Genomic DNA, 24,220 nt, shown 5'->3' with positions numbered 1-24,220 from the left:
TGATATACTGACATGAATGCAGACAGTCACTCACTGGCCTCCTTGTTGTAAAGTGTATTGAAAACTTTGTTTTCTGTTAGGCTGGTCCTGAGACTGCCTTCTTCACTACACTTTGTGCTGGATTGTACACACACGTTTTGGTATATTTTAACTTTGTTCAGAGGACAGGAGGATCATTTGACCTTTAGAGTTCAACATTTCTATGAACTTGACTAGTGCAGTATTTTATCATTAAATGTCCTTGTGTGGAAAGAAAAGCCAGAGTAGGCCTACTTGATTAGCCAAAATTGTGTAATTCTGTAAAGGCAGTTAGTAATGTATTTTCTATACATTCCTTAGTAGCATTGACACAAGGTTTTTAAATAACAATAATGTGCCAGAGGCTGCATCACACCCAAATCTGTGCACACTCATCTATAAATAAGCTTAGCTATTGTTAACAGTAAACCTCCTTGGGAAGGACTAATTAGTTATTGACTTTCATGAACACATTGGTGTTACTGTGTGTTTTTGGCTACTGTAACCCTAAACATAACATTGCTTAAAACAATGGTATTGCATATGTTAATTGACAATGCTTAAGTGAAAATGTACAGAGATTTGGTAATATAAAGTCACCTGAAATCATGTGATTCTAACCATTGTAATGTGTTATCTATTCCACTAGATGAGGCTGCTGCATTACTATTTTCTTCACTGCTATACAAGCTGCTATTTTGTAATCAAAATAACAATGTGTAATTTACTGTAACACGTTTCTCGCATAAACATGTTTATAGACTGATAACAGTACAACTCAAACTATGTCAAGTCAAACTCGACCCTATAACTACTAACTCATGATGTGATGAGACCATTGTGCAATAGTGTGGCTAAAGGTAAAAAGAAAAGTTGTGTAAGCAGATCTTTGTTGACACGGTTTACAAGTGAACTCTGTGCTGGGGTGCAGACAGTTTGAGGTCTGGCTGGACTCACTTTGCATACTTACCAGATCATTCAAACTGCCTGACAATCACTGCACATATAGGGATCCTCTTTCAGCCCCCATGGCCACTACTATCACAGACTCACAGAAGCCTTTCTCTCTGGACCCCTACCATGTCTCTGAGGTGTCTGGCTTCATTCTCCCTGCACCCCTGGTAGGTACAGCCTCCTTATTTTATGGGATACCCATTGCAGTCATTAGTTGTTTCCCATTACAACTGTTGCTTATAGTCATTAGTTGTTTGTTAAATCAAAGTGGAAAGTATGTAGTACTGATATATTTGTAAATGTTGTAAGCAGGTTGTAACTTTCTCAGCCTCAGACAGTGACATTAGTTTCCCTGAGACCCCCAAATCAAGCTGTGGTTAAGACTTGGTGTTTTTGAATTTGGAGTGCAGAGTACAGATCAGAGCCTTCCAATCCAGACAAGGTTGATACATGTTATACTTTGTTGAGGCAGAATTGGGATGAGCTGTTGCCACTTCTCAAGGGTTATGTTATTGTTCTGTGCTGGACTTTGATGTTATGCATTTCATAGACTTCTGTTAAGGCCATTGTGTTCTGGAACTGTTGTTTCTGTAAAATAACTGTTGTGTAACAATATGATTGTATTATCACCTCCCACTATATAAGGGACATGTAATCATTTACTCTTGAAGCTCCTTCCCTGACTGCGATCAGAGACGGATCTACCTTACCGCTGGTCATATGCATTAAACGATTCACTATTATACCATAAAATTAGTCTCTGCTTAATCTTTGGATCTAGTTTCCACAACAACTTGCAATTGGCATCCTTTGTGTTTGTACTGTTAGTGAACTTTATCCTTTATCCTTGATAAAGCAAAGCATTGATGTAATGAGGAAACAGCAAGATTGCTTTTCTAACTACTGATATGTCCAGTGCATCATTTGGAATACATAAAATACGTGGAATAGATTTTATAACTAATTTCATAAGCTTGTTTGACACTTTCCACAGTTGCTTGTGGCCTACTCTGCATAACCTATCCTGATACGAGACAGAGCATCCAACAATATTATTAATTGAGGGACAATACATTGACACTTTCAATATGACTCAATACCCTAAAGACAGAGTTGCCGCCATACTACCAGCCCTGGATGGACATTGCCCAGCATGTTACAGAGCTCATCTACTCTCACACGCTGCGCTCCCACATTCTCAAGGTAAGTCTATGCTGTCAAACTCAGCTGATCAGTAAACGGTTCAAATAGGGGGGAATGGATTGGAATTCTACCACCTGGTTGAATTCCACAAACTTGGTTTGGAACAGTGGAAATGAAATAGATTTATATATTCAACCGTTTTTGGTGACAGTTCACATAAAACAATCTAAACTTTTAATAACAATGTGTGACTCCACCTGTGCAGAGATGACAAAACATAAATCCAATTAAAATTACATAGCCTGAAGCATTTATATACAAAAAAAATGTTAAATGGGTCATTTGCAATGTGTCAAGCAGAATGTATTCATAATTACTCACAATTGTATGTGATAGTGTCAGCTCCATTCTTCCATTTACTCACTCAGATGCCCTTGCTGAACACCCGATTCCTGGAGAGCCACAGAGAGCTGCGTCTGGCCCATTTGGCCCTGAGTGTGATGACCATGGGCTACGTGTGGCAGGAGGGGGAGAATGACACAGTCAAGGTTTTTCATCAACCCTTCTTATTATGTACAGTTCAAGTTGGAAGTTAACATACTTAGGTTGGAGTCATTAAAACTTGTTTTTCAACCACTTCACATATTTCTTGTTAACAAACTATAGTTTTTGCAAGTCGGTTAGGACATCTACTTTGTGCATGATACAAGTAATTTTTTCAACAATTGTTTACAGACAGATTATTTCACTGTATCACAATTCCAGTGGGTCAGAAGTTTAAAGTTGAATGTACTTTGGTGCGAAAAGTGCAAATCAATCCCAGAACAACAGCAAAGGACCATGTGAAGATGCTGGAGGAAACAGGTACAAAGGTATCTATATCCACAGTAAAACGAGTCCTATATCGACATAACCTGAAAGGCCGCTCAAAAAGGAAGAAGCCACTGCTCCAAAACCACCATGAAGAAAAGCCAGACTACGGTTCGCAACTGCACATGGGGACAAAGAACGTACTTTTTGGAGAAATGTCCTCTGGTCTGATGAAACAAAAATATAACTGTTTGGCCGTAATGACCATCGTTATGTTTGGAGGAAAAGGGAGGCTTGCAAGCCGAAGAACACCATCCCAACCGTGAAGCACGGGGGTGGCAGCATCATGTTGTGGTGGTGCTTTGCTGCAGGAGAGACTGGTAAACGTCATAAAATATATGGCTTCATGAGGAAGAACAATTATGTGGATATATTGAAGCAACATCTCAAGACAGTCGAGGAAGTTAAAGCTTGGTCGCAAGTGGGTCTTCTAAATGGACAATGACCCCAAGCATACTGCCAAAGTTGTGTAAAAATGGCTTAAGGACAACAAAGTCAAGGTATTGGAGTGGCCATCACAAAGCCCTGACCTCAATCCCATAGAAAATTTGTGGGCAGAACTGAAAAAGCATGTGCGAGCAAGGAGGCCTACAAACCTGACTCAGTTGCACCAGCTCTGTAAGGAGGAATGGGCCAAAATTCACACAACTTATTGTGGGAAGCTTGTAGAAAACCCAAAACATTTGACACTAGTTAAACAATTTAAAGGTAATGCTACCAAATACTAAATGAGTGCATGTAAACTTCTGACCCACTGGGAATGTGATGAAAGAAATAAAACTTCCAACTTAAACTGTAGGACTTGCATCCTTGGCACAATAACGTTTTTATATTCTACTCAATCCATAGGCTTCATTAATGCCATTCAGACTTGAAGTCGATACATCAACTATGATAGCTGAGGTACATAGGTTCTGAATTAATATTCATACCAAACATTTTAGGGTCCAAACACAGATCGGCTACATACAGTAGCTAGCTACACATCCATAGGTACATTGTTCTTTTTATTCTACACAATAAGCAAATAAATAGTTAACTTGATATATTACTTCATATTTGTTTCATCAGACCAGAGGACATTTCTCCAAAAAGTACGATCTTTGTCCACATGTGCAGTTGCAAACCGTAGTCTGGCTATTTTATGCCGGTTTTGGAGCAGTGGCTTCTTCCTTGCTGAGCGGCCTTTCAGGTTATGTCAATATAGGACTCGTTTTACTGTGGATATAGATACTTTTGTGCCCGTTTCCTCCAGCATCTTCACAAGGACCTTTGCCGTTGTTCTGGGATTTATTTGCACTTTTCACACTAATGTACAGTGGGGCAAAAGTATTTAGTCAGCCACCAATTGTGCAAGTTCTCCCACTTAAAAAGATGAGGCCTGTAATTTATCATAGGTACACTTCAACTATGACAGACAAAATGAGAAAAAAATATCCAGAAAATCACATTGTAGGATTTTTTATGAATTTATTTGCAAATTATGGTGGAAAATAAACCCCACTGTACATTCATCTCTAGGAGACAGAACGCGTCTCCTTCCTGAGCGGTATGGCGGCTGCGTGGTCCCATGATGTTTATACTTGCGTACTATTGTTTGTACAGATGAGCATGGTACCTTTAGGCGTTTGGAAATTGCTCCCAAGGATGAACAAGACCTGTGGAGTTCTACAAATGTTTTTCTGCGGTCTTGGCTGATTTCTTTAGATTTTCCAATGATGTCAAGCAAAGAGGCACTGAGTTTGAAGGTAGGCCTTGAAATACATCCACAGGTACACCTCCAATTGACTCAAATGATGTCAATTAGCCTATCAGAAGCTTCTAAAACCATGACATCATTTTCTGGAATTTTCCAAGCTGTTTAAAGGCACATTCTGACCCATTGGAATACTGATACAATGAATTATAAGTGAAATAATCTGTCTGTAAACAATTTTTGGAAAAGTTACTTGTGTCATGCACAAAGTAGATGTCCTAACCGACTTGCCAAAACTATAGTTTGTTAACAAGAAATTTGTGGAGTGGTTGAAAAACTTGTTTTAAAATGACTCCAACCTAAGTGTAAGTAAACTTCCGACTCCAACTGTATATAAACTCAGCAAAAAAAGAAACGTCCCTTTTTCAGGACCCTGTCTTCCAAAGATAATTCGTAAAAATCCAAATTACTTCACAGATCTTCATTGTAAGGGGTTTAAACACTGTTTCCCATGCTTAACACTGTTTCCCATGCTTGTTCAATGAACAATAAACAATTCATGAACATGCACCTGTGGAACGGTCGTTAAGACACCAACAACTTACAGACGGTAGGCAATTAAGGTCACAGTTATGAAAACTTAGGACACTAAAGAGGCCTTTCTACTGACTCTGAAAAACACCAGAAGAAAGATGCCCAGGGTCCCTGCTCATCTGCGTGAATGTGCCTTAGGCATGCTGCAAGGAGGCATGAGGACTGCAGATGTGGCCAGGGGAAAAAATTGCAATGTCCGTACTGTGAGACGCTTAAGACAGCGCTACAGGGAGACAGGACGGACAGCTGATCGTCCTCGCAGTGGCAGACCACGTGTAACAACACCTGCACAGGATCGGTACATCCGAACATCACACCTGCGGAACAGGATGGCAACAACAACTGTTCGAGTTACACCAGGAATGCACAATCCCTCAATCAGTGCTCAGACTGTCCTCTATAGGCTGAGAGAGGCTAGACAGAGCTTGTAGGCCTGTTGTAAGGCAGGTCCTCACCAGACATCAACAACGTTGCCTATGGGCACAAACCCACCGTCACTGGACCAGACAGGACTGGCAAATCAGTGAAGAGCATTTTGAGTCGCGGTTTTGTCTCAGGGGTGATGGTCGTATTTGCGTTTATCGTTGAAGGAATGAGCATTACACCGAGGCCTGTACTCGAGGCTTGTTGTCATTGCAGGCAATCTCAATGCTGTGTGTTGCAGGGAAGACATCCTCCTCCCTCATGTGGTACCCTTCCTGCAGGCTCATCCTGACATGACCCTCCAGCATGACAATGCCACCAGCCATACTGCTCATTCTGTGTGTGATTTCCTGCTAGACAGGAATGTCAGTGTTCTGCCATGGCCAGCGAAGAGCCCAGATCTTAATCCCATTGAGCACGTCTGGGACCTGTTGGATTGGAGGGTGAGGACTCGGGCCATTCCCCCCAGAAATGTCAGAGAACTTGGTGGAAGACTGGGGTAACATCTCACAGCAAGAACTGGCAAATCTGGTGCAGTCCATGAGTAGGAGATGCACTGCAGTACTTAAGGCAGCTGGTGGCCACACCAGATACTGCTTGTTACTTTTGATCCCCCCTTTGTTCAGGGACACATTATTCAATTTCTGTTAGTCACATGTCTGTGGAACTTGTTCAGTTTATGTCTCAGTTGTAGAATCTTGTCATGTTCATACACATTTTTACACATGTTAAGTTTGCTTTAAATAAATGCAGTTGACAGTGAGAGGACTTTTCTTTTTTTGCTGAGTTTACATGTACTGTAGTTGTTACCACCATGAGATCCCCACATTATTGTAACGGCAGCCTTCCTCCTCTTCGTCTGAAGAGTAGGTGTAGCAGGGATCGGACCAAGACGCAGCGTATTCCGTGTTCAACATATTTAATTACAAGACGAAAACGTGAACACTTACAAAACTACAAAAGTGGCTTACCGATACAGTCCTTTCTGGTGCAGACAAAACACAGAGACAGGAAACAACCACCCACAAATCCCCAACACAAAACAAGCCACCTATATATGATTCTCAATCAGGGACAACGATTGACAGCTGCCTCTGATTGAGAACCATATTAGGCCGAACACAGAAACAGACAAACTAGACACACAACATAGAATGCCCACCCAGCTCACGTCCTGACCAACACTAAAACAAGCAAAACACATAAGAACTATGGTCAGGATGTGACAATTATAGCCTGTACATTGAATATATTCACTGATTATGTACTCTACCTTGGCAAATAAAGGTGTAGTTCAGGTATGAATCTATGTGAGACATTCTTTTTCAGTCATATCCAATACCAGGTGTATCAAACTCCCTTCTTTGAATGATGCTTTGTCTGCATGCATTTATTACAATTATACACTTCAACAGTGTTTACCACTCCTGCTCCTGGGACATCAATGATTACACATTGTAACTATGCAATAGACTAGAACCATGATTTAAGTAAAGGCTGAGTTGTAACTCATATATACAGAAAAAAACAGTAAACTACACTTCCTATGCATATCTAACTCCCTTCATTTGCATTATTCTGAGGACACAGGATAGGTGTAGTGTTTCAATGAGATACTTAATTTTAACCAGTGGAGAATGTGAAACTCTTTATTGAAAGTTCATTATCCAGGTGTTATAAATACATAATACATGTATTATCAATATTATAATTGTAATATTATAAGTACAAGTTCAATCTGTACTTCAATGCACATATGGTGTGCATTATAAAAAAAAAGAGGAAGAAAGAGGAGGTGGGGAGAGGTGTAGAAGACAGAAAAGGAAAGAGGTAAAACAGAGGAGCAGTGACGGCAGCATGTGATTAATGAATTACAGTGCTACCCTAATATTCTCTCTGTCCATCACAATTACATAGTGTCTCTAGCGGTGTCTCCAAACCAGCCTTACGCTCCCAGTCGGCCCGAAGGTTATCTTAAGAGCGGGTGAGGTGGCGATGACGGGACTGGCTTCTTCTCTTACATCAAAACATAGATGCAGATGAGAGACAGATGGATAGACAGAGAGCATAATTAAGCTTTGTTTTTTTTATTCTAACACTGTCAGTCATCATAATCATTAGGAGGTGAAACGCAAAACTGACCTTGGATCGTTAACTCTGGGACTACTACATCTCTATCTGTATTTCAATGTAAAGCATCTTTTTAATAATACTTCTTGTTGACTCGACCAAGTGACCTCTCACCTATGATCATGCTGTGCCCACTGTGTCAGCCAGTTCAGATGCGAGAGGGGTTCACCGACACAGCTGATATAACCTACAGGATTTAGGGAGAAGGGGGAGGGGGATGAAGTGAAGGAGAGAGACTGTTATTGAGAAAATAAGGTAGTTAAAGAGACTGTGTTCAACAGGAATCTGTGTGTGTAGTCTCACCTGGTGTCCACGCTAAGTGGCTACAGAGTTCTTTATGCTGAAAAACAGACACATGAGGACAAACAATAGAAGATAATGTCATTATTAGACTTTTACATTACCAGATCACAACTGAATACATAAATACCACCTGAAGCTTGATGATGACTTGATCATTTGAATCAGTTGTGTAGTGCTAAGGCAACAGCTGCTGAGGTGTCAGGTTCACCTCTGTACTTAAAGGGTGATTATTCCAACTCTCTGTGAAATGCTGCAGACCTGCCTGCAGATGAGGTAGGAACACATATCCCACACAGTGGATAGAATTTTACAGGTCAAGGTAGCCTTCTTCCTCCAAATTGCGCAGCAAGTTGTAGTACTGACATGTCACAGCACTCCAAACATCTCTCCATAAGCGTTCCACTCTAACAGAGAGAAAGAAAAGGTTTTGTGGAGTGCAGGAACCTAATCTCTGTGGTCATGTGTTCTTCCTCTATGAATAGTGAACACTGAGGTGGGTCCGAGGTTATAGAAATACAAGTTGTGTGTGCCTCTGTGAGTGGTTACTGACTGTATGTGATGCAGACACCTATCTCAGTGTACCTGAAACACTTAAACATAGAGGGCTATGTGTCTCACCACTTGGTTATTGCAAGGCTAACCCCCAGGGAAATCATGACTTGGCAGCAACAGGGGATTGATAGTCAAGTGAAAATGGCTGAGTGTTTATGTTGTGAAAATCTGAAAATTTTCAGCTGACATCCTAAGGGTCTTTAAATTAATGCATGTGAGACAGGTTCCATGTACAAGACAGATAGAGATGAAGAAAGAAAAAGAACACAGAACAGTTTAATTACCTCTGGTTATGGACACTTTTGCCAGCAATAAAGCTTCCACGGCCTGTTCCTCGGACAGTGAACATACATCTGGCAATATCTACATTTTCGACCTGTTGATCAGCTCGCACTCTGAAAGTAAAGAAAATTGCTTATTTTGTGTAGATATGAAAACAATAACTGAGATATGACCGTTCAATCTAAAGCAGCAGATGTCATTTTCAGGATAAGTCAATACAGCACAGAAAGCTTAACACCAGACTGGTATTCTGGTTGTTCATTAGGTGATGGGAAATATGCAATATGCATACAAAATAATATACTTACCTTCCTTGAAAATCCATCTATACCGCCAAAGATAACAATGTTGTATCTTGAAAAAAAGCATTGGAATTAAAAGGGAAATGTTTAAACTATTAACCTGCTTCATTATGTATGTATTACCAGTTGATGAAGAACAACTCCAATTTCATACATCATTGAACATTTGTCTACGAATAAGTAAGAATAAAAACGTTTAAATAACTTCTTAGATTTGATGGAGACATTATACATCTTAGTACCTTATCAATTTATGATTTGTATCAATGTGGACGAGAGAGAAGGGAGCAGGAGCAGAGAATTTGTCACGGATCCCTCCGGAACTTTCATTACGCACACCTGTCCCCTATTACCACCTATTTGTACTTGTATAAGTGTACCCTTTGGTTTCCATTGGGCTTTCGATTATTGTTCCAATGGCCGTTGGTCGTGTGAGTACCTGTGCTGTGTTTTGGCTTTCGTGCCACGTATATTGCGCAGATGATTACCGGTCTCGTCCCGTGTGGTATCATTGTGCGCTTGTGTTATTTATTCAAGGTACTCCTCGCTCTTTGTTTGGGTTTCAACCCTGTGTTTTTGTTACGTGACTGTTTGGTCTTCGTCCCCGTGCCTTTACACGGCACGCTGTAATTTGGGTAAAGAAATTTTAAAAACTATTACGCATTCATGCGCCTGTCTCCCGATCCCTTCATACCAACGTGACAGAATAATCTACCATTAAGGGAGACAGTGGGAATGGCCCGTCCGACGACGCTGCGACTGGTCCGTCTGCTGCCGCCGCAACTTCGACAGCTGCAACTGGGCCGTCCGACGTCGCCACAATGGGTCCGTCCGGCGACGCCACTTCCGGTCCGTCCAACGTCACTGCTACTGGTCCGTCCGACACCGCTGCAACTTTGGCAGCGGCAAGTGGCCCGTCCGACGACGCAACTTCGGCAGCTGCATCGGGTCCTGATCGACCCGCACTGGGTTCCTGTGATAGTCCTCGAGGCCGGTGTCGTTGTGCTGCTGGTGCAGCGCGTCAAGGGGGGGTACTGTCACGGATCCCTCCGGAACTTTCATTACGCACACCTGTCCCCTATTCCCACTGATTAGTACTTGTAGAAGTGTACTCTTTGGTTTCCATTGGGCTGTCGATTATTGTTCCAATGGCCGTTGATCGTGTGAGTACCTGTGCTGTGTTTTGGCTTTTGTGCCATGTGTATTGCGCAGATGGTTACGGGTCTTGTCCCGTGTGGTATCATTGTGCGCTTGTGTTATTTATTTGAGGTACTCCTCACTCTTTGTTTGGGTTTCAACCCTGTGTTTTTGTTATGTGACTGTTTGGTCTTCATCCCCGTGCCTTTACACGGCACGCTGTAATTTGGGTAAAGAAATTTAAAAAACTATTACGCATTCATGCGCCTGTCTCCCGATCCCTTCATACCAACGTGACAGAATAATCTACCATTAAGGGAGACAGTGGGAATGGCGGGAACTCGTCATTGTCGGTGATCAGGCCTGTTGTGTCATCGGCAAACTTAATGATGGTGTTGGAGTCGTGCTTGGCCGTGCAGTCATGAGTGAACAGGGAGTACAGGAGGCGACTGGGCACGCACCCGTGGTGCATGTGTGTTGTCACCTACCCTTGTCATGTACATATTACCTCAACTACCTTCTACCCTTGCACATTGACTCTGTACCGGTACTCCATGTATATATTCTCATAATTTAATTTTATTGCGTTACTATTTCCTTTTTATTTTGCAAGTTTTTCAAACGTTTTAACTCATTGTTGGGAAAGGGCTCGTTAGTAAATATTGCATGATCTACACCTGTTGTATTCGGCGCATGTGACAAATACAATTTTATTTGAATAAATCCTGCACACAATGTGCTTGTTTTCCATTTTCTTCTTGATCAGGAATCCTATTTGATTTAACGTGTGTCACATCTGCTCCTGCCATGCCCTCCAGTGCTCATCCGGTGCCTCCTTGACCTGCCGCCACTCCCCCAGTGCTCTCTCCTTCTCTCGGTGTGTCTGTTATTGTGTGGGCAGAGACATGTGTGCTGGAGTCAAAGCAGATCCCCACCAGCTGCAACCTGTTCCATAATCAAGACCTCTACAAATACTCAGTCCTGCCACTTCCACACTACCAGATCGTAATCTCTGCCCAGTCAGTCCATGTTTCTAGCTGTTTGTTCCTGTTGTGCCTCTGTTCCCTTGCCTGACGCTGTTTTCCTCTCCGCTACAGTTCTGCCCACTCTGACTCTGGTCCCTGTCTCCAGTCCGACTTCTCATCTGTCCTGCTACTCGGTCCTCGATTCCCCACTCTACGCTCCTTTGGATTCCCCTCCGGAACTGCTTACCCTGTTCCCACACCTCTCGCTCCAGCCTCACCCTCCGCACCTGGTTTCCAGCAACCCGCCCAAGCTTCCCCTGGCCTGCATTCAATCTCCCCCCCGTGTTTCAATAAATAACTTGGTTACCTCATCCCAGTCTCCTCATCTGAGTCTGCTCTTGGGTTCACCTGTTCCGCTCCGCGTGACAATGTGTATGAAAGTGTTTAGTGAAATATGCATAAGAGGAGAGTCATTACCCATAATTCTGCACCTTTTGATAGTTACAGTTGAAGTCAGAAGTTTACATACACCTTAGCCAAATACATTTAAACTCAATTTTCACAATTCCTGACATTTAATCCTTGTAAAAATTCAATGTCTTAGGTCAGTTAGGATCACCACTTTATTTTAAGAATGTGAAATGTCAGAATAATAGTAGAGATTATTATTTCTTTCAGCTTTTATTTCTTTCATCACATTCCCAGTGCGTCAGAAGTTTACATACACTCAATTAGTATTTGGTAGCATTGCCTTTAAATTGTTTAACTTGGATCAAACATTTCAGGTAGCCTTCCACAAGCTTCCCACAATAAGTTGGGTGAATTTTGGCCCGTTCCGCCTGACAGAGCTGGTGCAACTGAGTCAGGTTTTTAGGCCTTCTTGCTCGCACACACTTTTTCAGTTCTGCCCACAAATGTTCTATGGGATTGAGGTCAGGGCTTTGTGATGGCCACTCCAATACCTTGATTTTGTTGTCCTTAAGCAATTTTGTCACAACTTTGGAAGTATGCTTGGGGTCATTGTTCATTTGGAAGACCATTTGCGACCAAGCTTTAACTTCTTGACTGATGTCTTGAGATGTTGCTTCAATATATCCACATAATTGTCCTACCTCATGATGCCATCTATTTTGTGAAGTGCACCAGTCTCTCCTGCAGAAAAGCACCCCCACAACATGATGCTGCCACCCCCGTGCTTCAAGGTTGGGATGGTGTTCTTTGGTTTGCAAGACTCCCCCTTTTTCCTCCAAACATAACAATGGACATTATGGCCAAACAGTTATATTTTTGTTTCATCAGACCAGAGGACATTTCTCCAAAAAGTACGTTCTTTGTCCCCATGTGCAGTTGCGAACCGTAGTCTGGCTTTTCTTCATGGTGGTTTTGGAGCAGTGGCTTCTTCCTTTTTGAGCGGCCTTTCAGGTTATGTCAATATAGGACTCGTTTTACTGTGGATATAGATACCTTTGTACCTGTTTCCTCCAGCATCTTCACAAGGTCCTTTGCTGTAGTTCTGGGATTGATTTGCACTTTTAGCACCAAAGTACGTTAATCTCTAGGAGACAGAACGCGTCTGTTTCCTGAGCGTTATGACGTCTGCGTGGTCCCATGGTGTTTTTACTTGCATACTATTGTTTGTACAGATGAACGTGGTACCTTCAGGCATTTGGAAATTGCTCCCAAGGAGGAACCAGACTTGTGGAGGTCTACAATTGTTTTTCTGAGGTCTTGGTTGATTTCTTTTGATTTTCTCATGATGTCAAGCAAAGAGGCACTGAGTTTGAAGGTAGGCCTTGAAATACATCCACAGGTACACCTCCAATTGACTCAAATTATGTCAATTAGCCCATCAGAAGCTACTAAAGCCATAACATAATTTTCTGGAATTTTCCAAGCTGTTTAAAGGCACAGTCAACTTAGTCTATGTAAACTTCTGACCCACTGGAATTGTGATACAGTGAATTATAAGTGAAATAATCTGTTTGTAAACAATTGTTGGAAAAATGACTTGTGTCATGCTCAAAGTACATGTCCTAACCAACTTGCCAAAACTATAGTTTGTTAAAAATACATTTGTGGAGTGGTTGAAAAACTAGTTTTGATGACTCCAACCTAAGTGTATGTAAACCTCTGACTTCAACTGTATTTTTCCAATTTGGATCATTATAATTTAATAACTGCAAAGAAAATGTATTGATCTACTGGGATTTTTTAAAGACTACCTTTCTGTTTTGTCTGCATGGATTCAAGAGAAGTATAAATTAGCAATTTTGACTGTATATAGTTTTGAGGAATGTATTTATGTTTTTAGAATGCAACTACATTTAGAAAATGCATTTACTGTTTTATAAAAGGCCACAGTTCTGTGACTTGTCAACTCTATTTTGAAAATCGAAAACATTGTTCCAAAGAATGCTTGAACCGGATTGATAAAAACTCTAATATCTTCCTACTGTAAATCAAAGGTGAAATTATCCAGCAACTTTGGCACCTTCAGGTTTGAGATATGGAACACCAACAAATAGTTACTGGATGCAAACACATTCGGGACTTGACTATCTGTAAACATAACCCCAGGCATCATGCAATGCACCGAGAGTACCATCATGAAAAAAATTGCATGTCCCTCTGATATGAACTCTTATCTCCCATAAGATGCTCCCCCGCAACCTGGCCATTCCATACTGGAAGGTGTCTCAGCGTCTAGGCCTTCCTCCCATCCTTACCCATGCAGACGCAGTACTGGCTAACTGGAAGAAGAGGGATCCACATGGGTAAGTTTGGAATAATCAAGATTCTCCGGGGCGGCAGGTAGCCTAGCGGTTAGAGAGTTGGGCAAGTAACTGAAAAGTTGCTGGTTTGAATCCCCAAGCTGAGAAGGTGAAAAATCTGTCGATGTGCCCTTGAGCAAGACACTTAACCCTACTTGCTACAGGTTTGCTGTTGAATAGCAGACCCTAGCCAAGACCCCACTCTCTGTGGGTTTCTCAGGGAGAGTGGGATATGCAAAAAACACATTACCTGTGTAAAATAGGACAAAGATAAGCACACCCCAAATTATTATTATCTGCCTCTTCTGTTACACTGTTCTATTTTTGTCTCAGTGATATTTAAGGTAAATGTGTTTCTTTTTCATGTCACTTCCTCATCTCCTGTACCAGACCATTTGACATTGAGTAAGTATTGCCTTGAATAATTGATTCCAACCAGCTGTATTTGTAGATTCCACACATTCCAATAGTCTTTGCTCGTTGGCTCTCGCTGACATTTGAAATCATACTATTGCAATCTAACAATCTCCTGAAATGTTTGCAGGAACGTTAACTTCTTCTACCAGCTGTCATTGTGGCCATGGTGATAGTTGTTGTTTTCATCGCTCTCCCAGGAACTTGGAGCTGCTTGTCACTCTGCCTGGTGGGGACAGTGTGAAGGGGTTCTTCATGGTCACTCTACTAGTGGAGCTGGCTGCAGTGCCAGCCATCAAGGTGAAGGCCTCTTCTGAAACACACAGAGCTGTAAAATGAGATGCCCAATTCTGAGTGACATTGTTAATGTGGGTGTGTTTCAGAGTATTCCCCTGGTTATTAATGGGGTCCAGTGTGGTGATGCTGAGACTGTGACAAGTGCACTAGAGGAAATCAGCCAGGCGATGGAGGGCATGACAGATGCACTCAAACTGATGCATGGTACTACAACTGAAACAGATGTTTTACTGTGTTGATATTCAGTCCAGTTCACCTGCATTCTCAGCATATAGATGTATCTTATGTTGTTCCAGCGTATGTCAAGCCAGAAGTCTTCTATGGCATTATAAGGATCTATCTGTCTGGGTAAGTACTGAACACCCCTAGTAGGCCTAAATGATACAAAATGAGTCTGACAGAAGTTAATTGTCTAAGTTGTCTGACAGAAGTTAATGACACGTAAAATATGACTGTATTCATAATGTATGGCTGTATGTGTGTGGTTCAGGTGGAAAGATAACTCATCCATGCCAGCTGGTTTGGTGTATGAAGGCATCCAGGCAGAGCCTATGGAGTATTCTGGTGCGAGTGCTGCCCAGAGCAGTCTGCTGCACTGCTTTGATGAGTTGCTAGGAGTCAAACATGAGGAAAAGTGTGGTAAGAAAGCAAAATTAGACAGGTCCAGAGGAGTCAATATTACCACACAATAATGAATAAATGTTTTGCAGAGATACACATGGCTGTGTTAACAAGTACATCTTAACAGATGTTTTCTTTGGCAATAAGGAAGTGTTCACTTAAAACCATAAAGAGTTATGACGGTGGAGTTGTGTTATACATACTGTATGTGGCTGCATGTCTACAACATATTGGCATGGCATTATATTTTACATAGGCATATTTTTTTTAACACAAAGGTCTCCTGAAGATGTTATTTCCACTGAGGGTGAATATGTGTTCTACTTGTACAGGAGCCTTTCTGACCCGTATGAGAAACTACATGCCCTCTTCCCACAAGCATCTGATCCAGGACATATCTCTGCAGCCCTCCCTGCGAGGCTTTGTCCAGCAGGAGGCTAGTGAGCTTCTGACCGCAGCTTTTCAGCTATGTGTGACCAAGCTAATGGCCCTCCGCAGCTACCACATCAACGTGGTCAGCCGCTTCATCACCGTTCCCGCTGCCCGTGCCCGCCAGCTGCGAAGCCAGGGCAACAATTCCCAGGAGGAGACTGTCAGCAGGGCGCCCACGGCTCTAGAGGAGACGGGTACTGGCGGCTCGGGCATCATGAGCTTCCTAAAGACTGTGAGGGACCGCACACGGGACGTCTCCCTGCCTCTGGACAACAGGGCCATGCCTAAGAGCACAAATGGAGCACAACCTCAAAACACACAATACACAACTCATCAAACACATCTGCAATCTAACACATTTTAGAGACACTTTTATACCTACAGTGTGTTTAATAAATTAATGAAATGACTGGTAATTATGAGAGGTTTGTGCATGACAAGGTTTGATGTCTGACTAAACGAGTCCCCGTGTTATTGACATGCTCTGTATACATGATGCCACTCTTTCAGTTCAAACCTTAATTTAAACCATGTGTTCATTTCCATTAAATGCAACCACTAATCTCTTTATTCAATCTAAAATAGAATGTAAAATATATATTGGATACTAGTCCAGACTGACTGTGCTCATACCACAACCCCAAATCCTGTATGGCATTTGGTCATAGCCAGAAAACTCGCACTGATCCCCAGGGCAGACTGGGGAAAGTTTTGAAAGTTAGCTTATCATGACCTGACAGTTAATACATACAACCAGGGTGATACTTAACCGTAATCTGAGTACTGATTTCATATGTCATCACGGACAGTATAGTCAGGGTTTTTCTGTATTTTATGCAACCTATCCTACATGTCCTGTTTGGGAGTTTTTGCTAAAGAAGTAATTGAAGGTCCCTGCAGTTCATCATCAGTATGACTAATATAAACACGTTGCAATACAACCTCCACTGTCAGCAAAGAGCAGGTGTCCCACAAAAAGCTGCAGTGCCCAGAGACACCAGAGTAGGGCACTGACTCGTACAGCATGGCTCACAGACAGAGAGAGGGAGAGAGAGAGAGAGAGAGATGTGACGTGGTAAGGTTGGACTCAGGTGCAGAAAAAAGACCAGACGAAGAATCAGTGGTTAAGGATAAACATAATACTTTACTGAGAAACATTAGCTGCAGGATAACAGTACACTGGGAAAAACAACAAACACTAAGTCTCGCAAACTCACTCAGGAAACGACCGCACACAGTAAACAATTCAAGCTTCTTTTTCTTTTTTTTTTTACTCCTTTTTCTCCCCAATTAGTAGTTACAGTCTTGTCCCATCGCTGCAACTTCCGTACGGATTCGGGAGAGGCGAAGGTCGAGAGCCGTGTGTCTTATCAAACACAACCCAGGCAAGCCGCACTGCTTCTTGACACAATGCCCGCTTAACCCAGAAGCCAGCCACACGAATGTGTCGGAGGAGACATCGTACACCTGGCAACCGTGTCAGCGTGCATGCGCCCGGCCCGCAACAGGAGTCGCTAGAGTGCGATGGGACAAGGACATCCATAACCCGGACGAGGCTGGGCCAATTGTGTGCCGCCCCATGGGTCTCCTGGTCGCGGCCGTCAGCGACAGAGCCTACACTCGAACCAGGATCTCTAGTGGAACAGTACCTTAGACCACTGCACCAGTCGAGAGGCCCGAAACACACGTCTTTTAACAGGGAAATCATAATGAGTAAATTGGACACACCTGAGTGTCATTGATGTCTCTAAGACAGTGTCGTGTCTGTGATTATCATTAAATGTGAAGACTGTTATTTTATCAAATCAATTCTCTATGTGTAATTCAAATCAAATTTTATTTGTCACATACACATGGTTAGCAGATGTTAATGCGAGTGTAGCGAAATGCTTGTGCTTCTAGTTTCGACTATGCAGTAATATCTAACAAGTAATCTGACAAATTCACAACAACTACCTTATACACACAAATGTAAAGGGATGAATAGAATATGTACATATCAATATATGGATGAGCGACGCCGTGTGGCATAGGCAAGATGCAGTAAGCGGTATAGAATACAGTATATACATATGAGATGAGTAATGTAGAATATGTAAACATTATTAAAGTGGCGTTATTTAAAGTGACTACTGATACCTTTATTAAGTCCATTTATTTAGGTGGCCAGAGATTGAGTCTGTATGTTGGCAGCAGCCTCTCTATGTTAGTGATGGCTGTTTAACAGTCTGATGGCCTTGAGATAGAAGCTGTTTTTTAGTCTCTCGGTCCCAGCTTTGATGTACCTGTACTGACTTCGCTTTCCGGATGATAGCGGGGTGAACAGCCAGTGGCTCGGGTGGTTGTTGTCCATGATCTTTTTGTCCTTCCCGTGACATTGGGTGCTGTAGGTGTCTTGGAGGGCAGGTAATTTGCCCTCCAAGGGCGGTGCAATTGCCGTACCAGGCGGTGATACAGCCCGACAGGATACTGTCGATTGTGCATCTGTAAAAGTTTGTGAGTGTTTTAGATGACAAGCCACATTTCTTCAGCCTCCTGAGGTTGAAGAGGCGCTGTTGCACCTTCTTCACCACGCTGTCTGTGTGGGTGGACCATTTCAGTTTGTCCTTGACGTGTACGCCGAGGAACTTAAAACTTACTACCCTCTCCACTACTGTCCCGTCGATGTGGATAGGGGGGTGCTCCCTCTGCTGTTTCCTGTAGTCCACGATCATCTCCTTTGTTTTGTTGACGTTGAGTGAGAGGTTATTTTCCTGACACCACACTCCGAGGGCCCTCACCTCCTCCCTGTAGGCCGTCTCATCATTGTTGGTAATCAGGCCTACCACTGTAGTGTCGTCTGCAAACTTGATGATTGAGTTGGAAGCGTGCATGGCCACGCAGTCATGGGTGAACAGGGAGTACAGGAGAGGGCTGAGAATGCACCCTCGTGGGGCCCCAGTGTATTATTATTATTATTAAACTAATCATATAAACTTAATTAACTAGGAAGTTGGGGCACCACGGGAAAATGTTTAGAGTCTCTATTTCCCAAATCGACTCTTCAGATATTTTCATATCTTATAGAGTACAGTCTTGTATTAATGTATTATTATTACCTCATCAGTTCTCATTACTGAATGTCGCAAACCCTTGGATATCTGCAAGAAACCTAGCCTCCATAATGAATTAAGCGATATACAAATTGGCTTAATTATTTATTTACTAACTAACTAAACAAAAAACAGAAATACATAAACAATATAGTTATTGGTTACTAACACAATGCATTGATAAGTCCCTAGTGGGTTAAACCGGTATGACGGCTTGGTAGACAATGGAAAGGGGTGGGGACAGATGAAGAGCGGGAGAGACAAAATGGATTCACTACACACAGTTTATAATTATATTAATTGAAATGCTAATCCTTTGCACATGAATGGCCGCTCATTCGAAAATAATTGCAATGTATATCTTTACGCTCGTATGTCGTTGTTGTCTTCTCTGTTGGAATCGCCGGCCCATCTGCTGGAGAGTCAGTTCATCAGAGAGTCTCTGGTTAACTTCCCCAGAAGTCACAATGTCTTTCGTGGTTGTAGCTTTCTCCGTGGCTCTGGATAGTGTCTGTTGTATGGATACGTCAGGCGTACAGATGGCCGTTGCATAGAATAGATGCTTCCACGGTTGTCGGTATTCTCGTACTAGACTTACGTAATTTCCAGCTGCAGACTAGTAATTCTATGTCTAGGATTTTCTCTTATTGTGTAGTGATGGATAGGCTCAGAGTTTAAACATTTCCAGCTGTGTAGCCAACGCTACACACTGTCTGGTCTCCTGGGCCTATAGAGTTGTAGTTCTTAACCATTTCAACATGTAGCGTCAGCTCCATATTTTCTGGTCTTCTTAAACATTCGAGACATCCGGCTTACCACGGGTCTCTTTGGCATGAAATGTAAATTTCGTCACGGGTGGTTTTATATTCTGGAGTAGAAAAGGGCGGTTCCATGATGCCTGATGTACTGTCTGGCTCACGGTGGTGTGGCCACTGACTAGTTCAACTTTATATGAAAATCCCTACTCTCATTTAGAAGGCTAACATCACATTACATCTTTTCACAAATAATTTCATATTTACTCATTAATTTTATCCAACATCTAGATGTAAATCTGATAATTGAAAAGTGTACACAAACAGAGATACAGTAATGTGGGACTCCTGTCTTTCATGAGGTCATCAAATGAAACAACTTCATCATGACTGTCCCTTAAGTGTCCACAGACCACTCCCACATTCTCAAAAATATAAATATTGTTTAATCATTCAAACTTTTGATGTCCAAGGGTCTCTCTGTGTTCCACAGTTTACATTCTAAATCTCGAACACTACAGATCATAGAGGCTTCGTATATTATGACCGCCATAAAACAGCAGTCTTCCCGCTCTCCCCCTCTACGAGAGAGAGCACGCTGTCGAGCGAACCCACTGACCTGATCCTTCAGATCGTCACAGGAGAGTTATGACAACAGTCTCTGTCGCCCTCTGGTGACAGGTGGAACCATGAGAAGAGCGAGTGAGCGAGCGAGCGAGCGAGAGAGAGAGAGAGCTGTCTCTTATACACATCTAGATGTGTATAAGAGAGGAGAGAGAGAGCGAGCGAGAGAGAGAGAGAGAGAGAGAGAGAGAGAGAGAGAGAGAGAGAGAGAGAGAGAGAGAGAGAGAGAGAGAGAGAGAGAGAGATATTGGCAACAGAGGAGAGGGTGACTACTGGCAATTTACATTTTACATAATAGGCAACTGAGGAAATGGACAGTCCACAGCTTCCATTATCTGCCACATGGTCCCGGTGAGGCATGTGTGCTCCTAAAACATTTACTGTTTTTTGTTTTCATCTTATTTTAGAGAGGTATTAGAATAATGGGATGAAAAAAAGATAACATCAAATTCTATTAGAGACATGCCTAGCAAAGTTCAAATTAGCAAGGAATGGAAACAAGTGTTCAGGAACAAGCTTATTCTTAAAATGTCTGTAGTCATCGTGTAAACAATGTAGGTCCAAGTAGGGCACTGACCTTTTTAGCACAGTGGATATAAATTGTCATTTTCAGTCCTCTATATAAAGGTGTTCTATCTCCATCATTGAGTTATTTCAGAGCACAATGCACAATGCAGTGGATTGAAGCTCCATCAGTTATCAGAGAGATTTCTTCACTCCTACAGACCATCGTTCCTCCTGCCCACATACACCCCCTACATGCCCAAGCTATCACTTCCTGGAGTGATAGAGCATGGAAAACACAGAGAAATAAAGAGCTTGATTGTGCCATGAATGGCCTGTGTGCTGTATCATCTTCACCTTTCCTGGCTCGCCTCCATTGGCGTTTCGTTACAATAACAGACTTGCACCATCAGATAAGACTGGTGATGTGTGGCAATCTGCCATGGAAATCCAATTCCACAAACCTGACCGATCTATCTTACCCACTCTCTTCTCCCATATACTGAATAGGGAGGACATACAAAAACAAGAGCTTGTCATTGTGAGGAAATTGATCTCAGCTATCTGTCTCAAAAAGCCATGGTTTTAGAGGCTGTATTTGAACCATTTCTATTCACTAAACAAGAAAAACAGAAGGAAAGAGTTCCTGTTCTTACTCATGCAGACCTCTTTTACAATCTGAGAAACTGAGTGTAAAAATGACAGGGAGCCAGACGAAGGAGGGAGGGATAGGAGAGTAGAGAATAAGAAGAGAGGGAGAGCGCTGGGTGGCAAAAAGTACAAACACTGCACTCATATGTCACTGTGATCTGATTATAGAGCCCTCTTCTGCAGCCAAAGCAAATAATCCCCTTCCTTATTACCTCAGAGCAGAGGAGTCCCTGACAACCCGCCAGTAAACACTGGCAATCACTAAGGATGTGTTCATTGTGTGATTGGGCCTGTTGGGCCTGTCTGCCATGTGGGAGAGGGTTCAGAGGATCTTACAACAGTGGCTGGTTTCGGGGGACGTGAGACACAAACACACAAAAACATACACACACCCTTTATTCTTTCATACATTGTTCATTGAAGGTGAGTCCATTGTATTGACTGTGATGTCATACATGCTATAAAAAATTTGTGATCACGATGATAAAAAACGTAAATTGTGAAACCACATTTTAAACTTCTTACCTATGGCCGTGGAAGTCAACCTAGGGCTGGGGGCTTCACTTGTGTCTCTCCTCATGCTGTATTGTTGCTACAAATCCCTTTATCAGTAGTCTTTCCTCCATAAGATAATATACAATTAGTAAAAACTGCTGTTAAAGACAGTGAATACTGTATTGCACTTCCCTTAATTAACAAAACCTGAACACTTTCGTAATCTGTTTAATTACATACAAGAAAACAGAAATGTTTTCACAATTCACCTTCGGAGTTGATGAAAGGTTTCCCAATAGGTTTTCTTCCAGTCGTTATAAAATGAGCCACCCTGGGAAGGGAGAAGAATACATGGCATTCAAGGCGACTCCCCTCACAGGGTAAGTAGGAGCCTGAGCACGTCAGGGCCTTTTGTCTGAAAGGTTAAGAGAGCCACGACCAGAGTGACGAGCATAGTGCCTCACACTGACACCACTAGTGACTCACTAGCCAGGTGTGGAACAAAGACAGTGGCAATATTCTCACACACATGTACAGTCATAAACACACACACACACACCAACACATACACACACACCAGTAGCCTAGCACAGTTTCACATATCGTTTTTTTTTGCGAAATCAGATTTATAGCTAATCTCATGCTATTTTACAAATTTTGCCATGAGGATGGGATTTGTTTTTGCTGTTTTATAGTTCAGGTAATCTTGAAAGACAGGACAATATCACCTGTTTTTCCCACAAATATTTGTCTTAATATTAATTTAGGATTTTAGAGAAATCTGATGGTGTTGACCAAATCTCCGGACACATCTTTTAGGAAACACAGTTTTGAGATAAATAGTATTTAAAATTACAGAGGCCTATTGCAAGAAAGTACATATGAGAATTGTTCAGTTAATATCCATTATTGCCATTTTTTTGTACCAATCTGTTCCTTAAATTCAAATAATGCAACAAAATAAAAATGTTATACTATAAAAATGAAATTTCTCTGCCGGACAAGGATTATCACGACTTTCAAGAATCCCTGAGCTAATTTCCTGCTATTCCACACATTTTACCATGAGGTTGGGAGAAAATTGTGCCGTTTTAAAGCTAATTTCCTGTCATAAAAAAATAATCATGGCTAATGAAGCTCGTCGACCCCCCCGCCAGCAACACACACAGTTAAACACACACAAACAATACCCCCCCTCCCCCCACACACACACAGTCACATGACTCTCTAGTCATAACACCTGTGACTATCTGCATGGTGTTCTGTCTGACCTATAGCCAGAGATTCCCATGTGCAACCCCACTGAACTTCCTCCTCTGTCCCATCACTCGTTTTACTGCTGCCTGTCCACCTCCCTCCTGCTCCACTGATTGACTTCCTCTTCCACTAAAGGTTGCACCTAATGTCACCTTCCCTGCTGGCACCCACACAATTATGTTATCAAAAGCTTCTCATCCGGGTTTTTAACAAACTTACAGGAAGCTCCCGGGGGCTCTCCAGCATTGAGAGAGAATGTTCATCTCTCCAATATCTCTTTGTCTCTCTCGTTCTCTCTCTCTCTCTCACACGCCCCCACACGCCTACGAGTATTGTACACACAGAGACACTAAAAGATGCATAGCTTGATATGGAGAGCATGACTGTGAGATAGGGTAGAAACTGGGTAGATTACACAGTACGTAATCGAAGATAAATACCAATCATCTGTGGGGGTAATGAATTTGCAAACACTCAAGAACCAGAGATATCTATCAACATTAGGCTGTGTTTAAACACCTGCCTGTTCCAAACCAAGTCATGTTGCGTCTGTGCTTCAGGTTGAGTGACATCTGTTTAGAGCTGTGGCCCATTTATACAAGATTCAACTATAAAAAATAAAAATAAAATACATCCCTGTGCATATAGAGCATATGCTTATATCATTGATTAGAAAGTACTGGACAAAAATATAAACGCAACATTTAAAGTGTTGATCCAATGTTTCATGAGCTGAAATAAATGACCCCAGTAATGTTTCTTATCCACAAAAACTTTATTTCTCTTAAATTCCGTGCACAAATGTATTTACATCCCTGTTAGTGAGCATTTCTCCTTTGCCAAGATAATCCATCCACCTGACAGGTGTGGCAAGTCAAGAAGCTGATTAAACAGCATGATCACCTGGGGACAATAAAAGGCCACTCTAAAATATTTAG

The 24,220-nt window shown here is 42.1% G+C and overlaps 1 protein-coding gene across 2 annotated transcripts; it reads left to right on the top strand.

The window, feature by feature from the left end:
* The first annotated feature begins 941 nt into the window (after window positions 1–941).
* On the top strand, window positions 942–16,474 carry ido1 (indoleamine 2,3-dioxygenase 1). Of its 2 annotated transcripts, XM_023978633.2 has the most exons (10): window positions 946–1,139; window positions 2,080–2,175; window positions 2,544–2,663; window positions 14,025–14,143; window positions 14,531–14,545; window positions 14,755–14,854; window positions 14,938–15,055; window positions 15,148–15,199; window positions 15,342–15,490; window positions 15,805–16,474. In XM_023978633.2, the coding sequence occupies exons 1-10, from the start codon at window positions 1,047–1,049 to the stop codon at window positions 16,266–16,268; spliced, it is 1,326 nt and encodes a 441-aa protein (XP_023834401.1). In that variant the 5' UTR covers window positions 946–1,046; the 3' UTR covers window positions 16,269–16,474. The 2 variants fall into 2 exon arrangements, with proteins under 2 accessions (XP_023834402.1, XP_023834401.1); XM_023978634.2 differs by lacking the exons at window positions 2,080–2,175; window positions 2,544–2,663 and having other exon boundaries at window positions 942–1,139.
* Window positions 16,475–24,220: the final 7,746 nt, after the last annotated feature.

The sequence above is a fragment of the Salvelinus sp. IW2-2015 genome, linkage group LG33 (genome assembly GCF_002910315.2).
Source record: "Salvelinus sp. IW2-2015 linkage group LG33, ASM291031v2, whole genome shotgun sequence".
In the NCBI taxonomy this organism is placed as follows: Eukaryota; Metazoa; Chordata; class Actinopteri; order Salmoniformes; family Salmonidae; genus Salvelinus; species Salvelinus sp. IW2-2015.
Note: the sequence above shows the minus strand (reverse complement) of the source record. Positions and strands in the feature narration are given on the sequence as shown.

Bases quoted from the DNA above. Each gene is read 5' to 3' on its own strand.
- ido1 (XM_023978633.2), top strand. From the start codon at position 1,047: ATGGCCACTACTATCACAGACTCACAGAAGCCTTTCTCTCTGGACCCC. The intron at 2,664-14,024 runs GTTTTTCATCAA...ATCTCCCATAAG, and splicing joins GGGAGAATGACACAGTCAAG to ATGCTCCCCCGCAACCTGGC. The intron at 15,056-15,147 runs GTACTACAACTG...ATGTTGTTCCAG, and splicing joins TGCACTCAAACTGATGCATG to CGTATGTCAAGCCAGAAGTC.